General features: G+C 32.1%; 1 protein-coding gene across 3 annotated transcripts in view; it reads left to right on the forward strand.

The window, feature by feature from the left end:
- The first annotated feature begins 1646 nt into the window (after positions 1-1646).
- LOC135138742 (uncharacterized) overlaps positions 1647-13040 on the forward strand; it is a 340017-nt gene continuing 328623 nt past the window's right edge. For 2 of the 3 annotated variants that reach the window (XM_064068734.1, XM_064068737.1), the window contains exons 1-3: positions 1647-1746; positions 11324-11478; positions 11939-12097. In XM_064068734.1, coding sequence (XP_063924804.1) covers positions 11347-11478; positions 11939-12097 — 291 coding nt within the window. In that variant the 5' untranslated portion in view covers positions 1647-1746; positions 11324-11346. Of the gene's footprint in view, positions 1747-8106; positions 8207-11323; positions 11479-11938; positions 12098-13040 lie in introns of those variants that run through there. The other variant, XM_064068736.1, reaches the window with a different exon arrangement.

Below are 13040 nucleotides of genomic sequence, written 5' to 3' on the forward strand. Positions count from 1 at the left end.
TTCCCATACAAAACTTTTAGAATTTTTTTATTTTTTAGCTGTTCTTTTAAGTTTTCCCTATTTTTTTATTTATGAACCATCCCCATAATATAAAAAATTCTTCAAATCGGTCAAACCGTTTTTGAGTCTTAGCGAGACTAACAGGAACAGCAATTGATTTTATACAGACGATTAAAAAATGGGGGTCGGTGGTAGAAAGGTGAAAATTTAGGGTTATGTGTATTTTTTGATGCCAAATCTTAAAAAATAAAAAATTTTGTCCAAAAAATAGACACAAATTTTTTAGGGTGGGCCACCCTTACCACTTAGGGGTATAAAAAATAGTTTACAACCTATTCTCAGACCTACCGAATATAAGTAAAAAATTTCATACAAATCGGTCAACCCGTTTCGGAGGAGTTCGGTTACAAACACTGTGACGCGAGAATTTTATACATAATGCATTATTATTTTAGAACAAATTTCATTACCATAAAAATGATTATACTGAATCGACCTTAAAAGATAGGCATATGCTGTCGGGGACTTTTCTTTAGAACTTTTAGAGGGGAACAATTTCGTCACACATGATTTTTACGTAACTTTAACCGTTTAAGCAGCGTAAGCAACGGAAGCTGTCAAAGGAGGAATAATTTTCCCGTTTTTCCGAATTTTTCATTGCTACTTCGCTGCTAATGATCGTAGCGTGATGTTATACCGGCTGTCTGGAAAATGCCTGATTAACTCTTCAGTACGTTATATACGGGGTTTCGGGAGTCCCAAAAAAATAATAAAAAAATTCTTTATAATGCAGATAACGAAAAAAACGTGATTTTATAAAAGTAAAATTGGCAACACTGTACACACCTAATGCGTGAATACCTCCGGCTTACTATCTCGTTTCCTACAGTAACGATGGTGACTGAAATCCACCTTCGCTTTATATCAGGCAAACATTGTTATCAAATGGAATTTTATCAAATTATTACAAAAACAACACAGCCATATCTTTGTGCAATGTAACTGAAAAGGTAATTAAACATGGTCATGGGCGAGAAAAATATTAACTAAAAGTTTTACTAGTTATTCCGATAATGAATGAGTGGTTTAGTTGTTAAACATAGCAAAAGAAGCAATATTAAAATCATTATAACTCACCCAAAATGTGAGAAGGATTTTTTTTACTATTTTTCCCAGACTCACCAGTTGATTGTTAAGAGCGTAGCGGAAAGTTAATCCGCCATTTTCCAGACACCCGGTATAGCCTATATGTAGATACGATACATAAACTATCCAACACAAAAAGATTTTTTGAATTCGAACCAGTAGTTTCTGAGATTAGCGCGTTCAATTAAACAAAAGCTTCAGCTTTATTATAGAAGTATAGAAGTATAGATTACTTGATCTCCTGTTTGCTTTATTTTATTTTACTTTATTGCTAGTTGTTTTAATAAATCTAAATCTACGTACGAAAAATATTTATACATTATAAGCCATGAACGGTGGAGAAAACATTAAATTAGCCATTTATCAGATAATGTTTTTTTTTTCATAATTTGAAAAGTCTTGCTCTTGATAACACCAACTTATCAGATATGTTAACCCCACCTTTACAAAATAGTATATAAGGAACAAGATTAAAAAGTTGGTGATAATTGTAGGATGATTTAAAAGTTTACCGTAATAAAGTAATACTTTAATTGTAAACATATTTTATAAAAGTTTTTTGTGATTATAAATTTCAAAAATAAGTGAACTTCCTGACAGGTAAGTTGAAAATTACAGTTAGAAATTACCATGTAGGTACGCGTATTTTTTATTTTTTATAATAATCATTAAATTAGCGTACATTGCTACCTCGGGTAGATCTCCAAATTTGTGTTCTAATGGTACTTCTTATAAATAAAGAGCGAATTTGAGACTAAAAATGCCAAAATAAGCGATAACAATTGTGGATTTAGACACGAAAATGGCAAAACAGGCAAGTTTTAGGAAAAACAAATTTTACACAACGTCTGGTTCTCTTTCAGATCTATAATTTGGAAATTTGGTGTGGATGTATAGTTAAACTGGCGACTTGATAACAATATTTTTCATTTTTTTTTCACTTTCGGTTTCACACACAAGACCGCCTATTTTTTTTTTTTTAATATAACACCCAGATTTTTTAACATTTTCTGATGTAAAATAAAAAACTAATTTCAGAATTATCAACATATTTATTTCTACTGATTCAAAAAAATAGAAAAAAAATTGGTCGAAAATTGTTTCGATAGAACCTCCCTCGCCCCTGAAGTACAATAAAACCTATCCGGGATTTCCGATGATAAATAAATATTGTAATATCCAAAGCAAATTTCAGAAAAAAAACTTTTCAAATAACGAAGCTATTCGACCGTTCCCAGACTTTATACTAACCCTATATTTATTTTGTTATTTCACATAATCAACGATTCTAATTCTATGTAGTTAAATCTGCATAACAAATTTGTGTTGTTTATGTTTTTCAAAATTTTCTGCAGAAAAATGCTTCCTATTGTCTGCTAAGACATTTTTTGTCTAGAGAAAAATCTCCCAACATCACACTGAATTGTGCAACATTAAGAATTTACACTTACAATTTTCCCACAGGATTTACAGAACAAATCGCCGTTTTTTATTTGAAAAACGTTTTTGTTTTTCGTTCGTTCCCTCAACTTGTTCTTTAAAGACGATTTGACTTTTTTTTATTATTGTAATTCACATTGGGTTATTATACGTGTCTAAGACTAGGTGAAGCAAACATTTCTCTAGGGGACGCTTAGCATCCCTTGGCATTCGCTTAGCTAGAGCCCTCTCAAGGGGTCGTGAAACGCCGAGAAAATATGAAATTGCTAAATCGCCTGGTGAACTCAATTACTATATTACTTAGCTTACGCTCAATATTTCTGTAGTATACTTAATACAGGGTGCCGCATCCTAATCTGGACATAGGGAATTAACATGGCAAATTAGTTTTTATTTTATAATATCTCCCCAGATCACTTTAAAGCTATTATTAAGTGATGCCTTTGTGGAGGTCGAAGAGGGCTATCGGCCAGTATTTTTTTCAAATCGTTGCATCGCGCTCATTTACTGTAAAAAGGTTTTAAAAATCGTATTTTGAAATTCGCGCCCGAGCCGATTTGGCGCGAAATGTTCCGTCGCACTGTCGAAGTCAAATGTCAAAGTGAAATTAAAAATTATTTTTTGAAATCAACGAACGAATCAAACTGAATTATTTCATCCAGTCTGATGATTATTGTAGGATAAATTAAACGGAATAAATGCACAAATTGCACAAAATCTTTTATTAGGTTATCTTGCTGGTGCTGGTCTAGTCTTTATTAGTAAAATCTCATTAAAATGCCATGTTCTACTGCGATTAGATGAAAAAGTGAGGGCCCCCTTTTCTTATTGTGTGATGATAAGATTTACCATCAAAACAGCTGGCGCTTTTGAAGAGAACCTTTTAATGAACCATTTAGATAACTACAAATAACAAAACTTAACAATTGTTGATGAATGAAGTAATGAAATATTGTACGAATCTGGAGAAGTATTGGCACTATTTTCAAGAATTGCTCAAAAAGACTGCTGTCTGCAGCTGTACAGTAAGTAAGCCGATCTTCAAAATTCCTACGCGTGTTGATTAGCATTTGAGTTGAAATCTGAAGACAATATTGCTGGATTGCTTCAGATTTGGATGCGGCACCCTGTATATGATATAAAATGGTATTAGGATGATAAACATATAAAATAGAAATGAATAATGGGTTAGTGTAGATGAGTGGACAGCATTTCTTTCGTTCTCTTCGATAAGAGATGTCACTTCTTTAAGACTTTTATTAGCTAAGTTTAACTGATGATAGTCATGAATCTTCTACAGTGTTGTGACATACAATGAGAGATCAGTATCGTTAACAAGTTTTGACTTATTTAAACATATATCTGAATTTAAATTAAAAGACGGTAAATAATTTGAATGGACAATAGAATATAAACTTTCATGTGGTTCTAACACAGACTGGCTAGTAAAGGCAGTGCCTGTTCAATTCAATTTAAACAAATCGCTTCCTTCTAATTTAACATTGAAAGGTGTGCTAAAATTTCTATCATTTATAGTTACGTATTCGGTTGATTCCTAACAGGATGACTAATGTTACTGTAAACTCTTATTAGTTGGCAATTATCGTTGGTGATTAGGGAGTCTTCTCTAGCCTCTAAATAAACTCCGGGTTGAAGAGAAAAAGATTCATTATGATAAAGGTAATCTTCATGGCAATTATTACCAACATTGAAGCTAATGACCATGTAATTAAAAATGGAATTAGTGAAAGATACTTATAATAGATGGTCATAGTAAATTTTGAACAGTTCGTCTTCTTGAAGTGGGGTTCAGAGCTCCATGATTTAGAGATAGGAGTTAAGCTACTCCATACTGTAGGCGTCATTCTCGGATTAATTTTAGAAATATATACAGGGTGTTCATTTTATCTGTTCAAGCCTGACAATTTTTGCATAGGCAACATATTATACACCCCAGAGACGACTTCGTCCAAGTTATTTTTTTTTAATAAGCAAAAATAGCAATCACAGAAAAAAAATGACAAAGATATCAATGTCAAATAATGACAAAATTGAAAAATAAATACTCAATTTATTAGTGGATCAGATTACAACGAAAACGAATTTATAATAAATGTTCAAAACGCCTGCTTCCCCTATCTTCACAAAGTCTTATCCTACATTCAATATTTCTATCATCTCTATCTCACAAGTCGGGAGTTATAGATCTGCATGACGCTATTATCCTTTCACGTAACTGGTTTTGATTTTCGATTGGGACACTATAAACGTCATTTTTCACCTTCCCCCAAAGAAAAAAATCTAATGGATTTAGATTAGGGCTCCGTGCAGGCCAAACTCTTCTTCTCTAACAATAAGCCTTGGTTCAAACGCTCTGTGTAAATAGTTCCTAACGTCTCTCTGATAATGAGCGGGAGCACCATCATTTTGAAACCAAATTATTCTTCGTATGTCCAGCTTTACGTTTTCCAACAGTTGAGGTATAATATTCTTTAAAAAATTTAGATGCATGGACCAATGACGTGGTTACCATCAATTCCACACCAAGCATTAACTTTGAAAACTTCTTGGAAGTGCGAAGGTATATTATAAAATCAACGAATTTATAAGTAAAAGTTTAGTTTTTTTCATTTAGAATATGTTTTAGAGGAATAAGTTGCCTAAATTTTGGGTAACACTCTCTACAGATATGAGGCACATGGGAGGAAAATGTTAATTCAGAATCGAATATAACTTCAAGATTGTTAACCTTGTGTACATATTCTATTTTTTCGTTGATGCTTGAAACGTTACGTGATGTGCCAAACAAGATATGAGAAATTAGCAAATTTAGATTGTTAAAATTGGTATCAGGTGGTCTGTACAAAGTACCTACGTGAATTTCCTTTGAGTTTATCTTAAGTTTAATCAATAAGTACTCAATAGAGCTATCAAATTTTCACGTTAAAAAAATTTTAAAATTTCAAATTTAAGAAAAGACTTAACCATATTCCACTGACGTCGATGAGGTAATAATCATGTTGGAGCACAATGTCTTTGAACTTGGGAGATTTGTTACATAAGGATTTCTGTTTAATTTCGGTTTCTGTGTCAGCCGTCAAAAGCACCAATAAATTTTCGACAAAATGGTGACAAGTTTCCGGCGATTATTTTTTTTTTTTTTATAATTAAAAAATATCAGGAGAAGATGTACAAAAAGTTTTAGCATGTAATAAGTATTTGCTATTTGACTGCCAATGTTGTTTTGTATTTCTGTACTGTACTGAATATGAATGAATTGAGAAACCAATTCCTGGAAAATAGATCATATCTTAGCTATATGACGCAAATGGAAACAAGTAGATAAATATGAATTATTACTTAAATAAGATAAAATCGCTTGATTTGATTGCAAATTTTTCAACCAAGGTGCCAATAAACACTTCACGTTTATCGTTGTCTTAAATCTAGCTTTTAAAATAAGTAATTACTTGTAGTATGTAACCAAAAAGCGATGAATTTAAAATGTAAATTATGTCCAATATACCAGTGGATGACGTGTTTATTGATTTATTACGACGTTTAAACAAAAAACTAAAAGAAACTCACTCTCATTTAAGCATTTAAGTACATTAAGCTATACTTCATAATCATTCGATGGTATTTCGTCCACAAACACCTGAAGTTAGTACGCCATAGTTATCAGTAACAACAAAAATTAATTTAGGAAGATTGTTTGTTGTGTTAAATTTATAGGTATTATAGCTATTCACCCCGCCATAAATTACATATTACTACTTGATCTCTTATTTGCTTTATTTTACTTTTCTTTATTGCTACTTGCGTTAATAAATCTAAATCTGCGTACGTATGAAAAATGAAAAAAAAACATGGAGAAAACATTAAATTATGCCCGTTTGCACCAGTTTAGCTTAAAGTTTTGGTTTAACTAAACTTGGCTTTCGTTTAAACCGGGCTTAAGATCTATGAGCGTTGCACCGCTATCGGCTTAACAAAGCGTTACATTAACCACTGTTTCCGTAAAAGCGCCTTTGCAGTAGTAGTTTCTGACAGTATTTTGACAGATGGCAGTATATCTAACATAACCTTGAACACAACCATAAGCCAAAATTGGAAACCTTCGCTTCAAAATTCCAAAACATCGTTCTATGACATTTCGTGTTCTAATATGGCTCTCATTGTATAAATGCTCAGCAGGAGCATGAGGTTGCAGTAAAGGGGTCATTAAATAATTTCTTATAGGATATCCACTATCTCCCAATAAAATACAATTTCTAAATTCATTGTTTTCAAATGAATGATTCACTCTGCTGTTATTAAAAATTATAGCATCGTGCGTAGCACCTGGCCATCGAGCTACAACATTTAATATCCTCAATTTACTATCACAGATCATCTGAGTGTTAACTCAAAAATATCCTTTCCTATTCCTATATATTTCTGCTTCTTCACCACCTGGAGACTGAATCTTAATGTGAGTGCAGTCTAAAGCATGTCGTGGGAAAGATGCAATGTTGAAAAAATTTTGCTGTCTTTGTCGCAGGGTGTCTTGATTTCCATGGAAAACTACGAATTGTTGATATTTGCTTGCAATTGCATTAGAAACTTTTTTTACAATTCTGCACACCGTAGATACATGCATACCAACAAAATCAGCAACACTCTGAAGATGTCCACCAGTGGAAAACAGGCGTAGACAAACCAATAACTGGTTTATTGGCGAAATGGAATTGTTCACATCATAGGGGTATTCTAGGTGTTCTTGAATGATGTCAAGTATATATAAAACACTCTCTCTAGACAGGCGAAATCTTCTGCGAAATGCAACCTCATCCAAGGTATCAAAATAATGAGATCGCTCGTATATTTGGCGTGGAATCCGATTCTCTAAAAAGTCCAGTACAAATAAATCATCAATATCTTCATTTTCTTCGAAAATGGCATTTGCGATTTCCATAATTGATGATTATATTATTGTACTCTTCTTATATCTATATGTATATGCATTTAAACCAGAAAAATAATCGAATACCAGCTTGCGTACTACTTATCGTATGTATGTTTATTACTAGTTCATGAGGGTCACGTGGGAAACTCTTTGACTACGACTAAACTGTGGAGTCAAAGGAAAACATCACTGAAATCATATAGTCTATATGATTTCAGTGATCACATCCAATCACATCATAACCTCAATAACCTGACATGTTTTCAACGTCTGTAAGTGCAGTTTTAGCTTTAACTTCAGCTTATTCTACGGTTTAAATTTTGTTCAATTTAAACCAGACTTCAAGTTTAAAAAATGGCGGTGCAATTCATATAGAGTAGTTAAACCGCGGTTAAATTTTAAGCCGAACTGGTGCAAACAGGCATTAGTCATTTATCAGGTTTTAGAGTTTCCAGATCTTGAAGATGTTTCTCTTGAAAACACAAACTTATCAGATATGCTAACCCCACCTTTAGAATATAGTATATAAGGAACAACATTAAAAAAAATGCTGATTATTGTAATACGGATGACTTAAGAGTTTACCGTAATAAAATAATACGTTAATTGTAAACATATTTCATAAAAGTTTTTGTGATTATAAATTTCAAAAATAAGTGAACTTCCTGACGGGTAAGTTGAAAATTACAGTTAGAATTTACCAGTACGCGTATTTTTTATTGTACGTAATAATCATTAACGAATTTATTATAACTTACATTGCTTCTATCAATATGTACAGTACAACACTTCAGACTTAAAACTTGCATTTCTACCTCGGGTAGATCTCCAAATTTGTATTCTAATGGTACTTCTTATAAATAAAGAGCGAATTTTAGACTTAAAAAAAAGGCAAAAGCGATAACAATTGTGGATTTAGACAGGAAATGGCAAAATAGGCGTTTTATGGCAAGTTTTAGGAAAAACAAATTCTACGCAACGTCTGGTTCTCTTTCAGATCTATAATTTTGAAATTTGGTGTGGATGTATAGTTAAACATGGCGACTTGATTACAATATTTTGTCTTTATTTATCGCTTTCGGTTTCACACACAAGATCGCCTAATTTTTTTTTTGTTTTAATAGAACACCCAAATTTATTGACATTTTCTGGTGCAGAATAAAAAACTAATTTCAGAAATTATCGACATGCTTATTTATACGGATTCAAAAAAATAGAAAAAAAAAATCAAAGTCAACTACATATATATCCAAAGCAAATTTAAGAAAAAGAACTTTTAAAATAACTAAGCTATTCGACCGTTCCGGGACTTTACACTAACCCTGTACATATTTTATCATTTCACATTATCAGCGATTCAAATCCTAAATAGTTAAAATTTGCATAACAAATTAGATGTTTTTCAAAATTTTCTGCACAAAGATTTGGCCTTTTGTCTGCTAAGACATTTTTTTGTCTAGAGAAAGATCTCTGAACATTACAATGAATTGTGCAAACATTAAGAATTTACACAGGCTTTACACAACAATTCGCCGTTTTTTTATTTTAGAAATGTCTTTGTTTCCGTTCGTTCCCTCAACTTGTCCTTTAAAGACGATTTGACTTTTTATTATTATTGTAATTCACATTGCGTTATTATAACTTGTCTTTAAGACTAGGCGAAACAAACTTTCCTCTAAGGGAGGCTTAGCATCCCTTCGCATCCCTTTAGCTACGGCCCTTTCTAGGGGTCGTGAAACGCCGAGAAAATTTGGAAGTGCTAAATCGCCTAGTGAACTCAATTACTATATTACTTAGCTTACGCTCAATATTTCTATAGTGCACTTAATATAAATAAGTGCGAAACCAATTCTTAGAAATAAGATTAGGTATGTCTTAGGTAGTACGACGCAAATGGAAACAAGTAAATAAATATGAATTACAACTTAAATAAGATAAAATGTCGTGATTTGATTGCAAAATTTTCAACCAAAGCGTCAATAAACACTTCATGTTTATCGTTATCTTAAATCTAGCTTTTAAAATATTTACTTGTAATATCTACCCAAAAATAAAAATTAGTTTAGGAATATTGTCTTCTGTTTTAAATTAATCTCATAGTCATTTAGTTCGCCCTAAAATATTTGCTGTTTAGCAATTTGTTAATATGTGAGTGAAACTTTCGCTTATACGGTTAGAATTAAATAGCATATTTTGCAATGATCACTTTATTTTTGGTTTGCTGTATTTTACTTTACTTCATTGCTACTTGCGCTAATAAATCTAAATCTACGTATGAAAATTGGAAACCTAAAATTCAAACACTAGAATTTATGAAATTAGCCATTTATCAGGTTTTGGATTTTCCATAACCTGAAGGTCTTGCTTTTGATAACACTAACTTATTAGATATGCTAACCCCACTTTTAGAATATAATATTTAAGGAACGCAGTTAAAAAAATTGGTGATTATTTTAATACGGATGATTTAAAATTTATAGTAAAAAAAGTAATACATACTTTAATTGTATCGTATTTTATAAAAGTTTTTGTGTGATTGCAACTTTCAAAAATTAGTGCACTATCCAACGGGTAAGTAGAAGATGATAGTCAGAATTAAGCATGTACGCATGTTTTTTATTGTACATACATAATAATCATCCATCGTCACTTGCAATTGCTTCGACCAATATATGCAAAACTTGACCTAAAACTTGCATTTCTACCTCTGGTAAACCTCCGAATTTGTGTTCTAGTGGCACTGCATTCTAATTAAGCCCATTTAATACAAACTGTGTTTTAGATTCATCTTATCATTATAAACTTATAAGCACTAAAAAATCTCAAATTTAATATTTATTTTTCTGGATCTTCAAATGCAAATAATCCTAAATATGCTTTCCAATTTACGAAATCCATATAAAAGTATAGAATCCGTCCAACGCAAGTTCCTGAAATTTTTGTCATATCGTTCATATGAGGTAAATCCTGATAGTAACTTATTTCTACTTCATTTTATTTTAGTTAATAATTTTTTATATATACCTAGTTTTTTTTCCTTTTCTTTGTATTTACTGCACTAGTTCATAATCATTGTTAGTTTTTTCCCTGTAACCGGGTGTATTGTTACCTGTTGGGAATAAAGTATTATTATTATTATTTTTAGTTGATAAAGATCTACATCATTCTTCCCTGTGCATAAATATGAACAAGATTTCCATTCGCTCTTCTCAAGCTTTTCAAATTGTGTACAGTTCTCAAAAACATAAATATTACTAGCGCCACTAAATCCAAAATTTGCTTCTAAGAGATTCACCTTTTGTTTACAATAATCCGCATATGTATCGTTAAAAATATGAACACATTATTAAACCCCTACATCATTTCCACACTTAAATCAAATTTACTTTTACAAATTTTGGAGACAGATTCTAAATTATAGAAATTTTTCTATTTTCAAAAATATTAAAAAAGTCATGTAAAAGTGGTTTAGAATTTTATGAGTTTACCTTAGAAATCAAGTCAGTTTTCAATAAAGATATAAACCACTTCAGTCTTCCCGACTCGAAGCAAAACTATCGTCGGCATTCTGATTTTAATTTTTAAACGACGAAAAAATTTATTTATTTATTTATTTTACTGTACAGATTCTATGATCACGATTCCCACTTTTGACAACATGAGTCATTTTTATCAAGTGTTTTACTTAGTATAATTCATTTTTAGCTTTATTGTCGAAAAATGACACAAATTTGTATCCATTTTTTCTGACCGTCATTAGTTTACTTGACTGATTGATATTTTTCTCAGCATACACATTCAAATTTGTCGCCATGGACTTCGACGAAGAAATCAGAACATTAAAAGAGGAATTAGAACGTAAGATAGAACAAAAAAGACGAAGAAACCAAGAAAAGTTGCTACACACCCCGCAACCCGAGGAGAATACTACTTCTGCATTAAAGGTATTATAAATTTGGATCTATCAAAACTGTCCTCAAATTCATTTGGTTATTAATTTCTATTTCCAATTTACTTATTACATTTTTACAAAGACAAGTACCTGAACTTCAATATTCAACGTAGGCAACATAGTATAGCATTGTATTGTATTATAGTCTAAAAATTAATTAAAACTAAACAATTTTACCAGAGAAGGTAAAAAACGTATTAAGAAAAATGTCAAATTTTTCATTTTTTGTGCAGCATCTGTTCAGATCAATTTTTTTACCAGATAATGTCATCTTCTCGAAAATTTCATGTTTCTTATTCACGGTCCATTATTTCAGCTCTAAGAAAAATGATCAAACTCTTGAAACTTTAGTTTCATAATTATTGTAGTTAATTGTTAAAATTAGTTTAGCTAATTTTAACAATATTTTGGCAGAAACGCGATAATAACTTTGTTAATTAAATTATTTTTAGCGGACGGATCTAACAGGAATAGAAGACACTCCAAACAAGCAAGTTGCCCTATCTGAAGACAGTCATCAAATTAAGGGAAATACCGAAGAAAATATAATTCCAGGGAACCGGGCTGGACAAGCAACAGATGGCGAAAGAAATATAACTTCGTCGGATAAGGTAAATTTATTTTTGGCCTCCTGACATGTAAACGTCAAATTAACATTCAAATGACATCTTCGGAAACATCAAATTTACAGTCATCCTGGATGTTTACCACCCGGCGTGGGTAAAAATTGCCCAAATTGTCCGCTCTTCCTAGACGTTTATAAATAAAAATCTCTTTACACAACGAAAATATAATGATTAAAACGCCAAATACATAAGTTATTTATTGTTGAATAGCAATGTATCATATAATTTCGAATATTTTTTAGTTCAAACGGAGCTACGCCATCTTGTGTATTTTTGTGCACCAGTTACAGATCACTGTAATTGACATATTCATTGACAGTTATGTTTGTTTTATTTCTGACTTTATGTGAAATTTAATAAAAAATATAAATAATTTTTAAAAATTGTCGGCCAAAAAGTTTAATACAAATCTTGTGCGTTAACCATTTTACAGCGCTCAATCATTAAAGCACTCCGGCTTCGCCGTCGTGCTTCAAATTTATTTCGCGCTGTAAAATGTAAGTTACCACACGCGAATGTAATAGTATTGTTACGAAATACACCCTTACGCCGCCCCAGTACGACGCCTATGGCGGTCGAGAGCCTTCTGGACGTACGCACGGCGCTGATGGGTGAATCATCGCTGTTGACGGCCGAGAGGCGGGCGCATAAAGACAGGTCTGGAGCGTCTCGAAGCGGCGTCCAGGGGAGTCTCGAAGCGGAGTCGCGATGGATGTTCGTGAAGGATCTCGATCAGAGACTATGGGTTTAAATAGAGGCGACCGTAGGTAATGGATTCATTCATCCAGTGAAGACAGTCGAGAGCGCCGGAATAATTTCTGTACATATTCGTCGCAATAGATAGTGTTGTAATTCGACCTGAAGAAATAAATTTTTTGAGTTTTACCAACACCCGATTTATTATTCGTCCGTCAAGCGTAACAGTATA

The sequence above is a fragment of the Zophobas morio genome, unplaced genomic scaffold (assembly GCF_036711695.1).
Source record: "Zophobas morio isolate AGI-343-1 ecotype UQ-CSIRO unplaced genomic scaffold, CSIRO_AGI_Zmor_V1 ptg000030l, whole genome shotgun sequence".
NCBI classification, from domain to species: Eukaryota; Metazoa; Arthropoda; class Insecta; order Coleoptera; family Tenebrionidae; genus Zophobas; species Zophobas morio.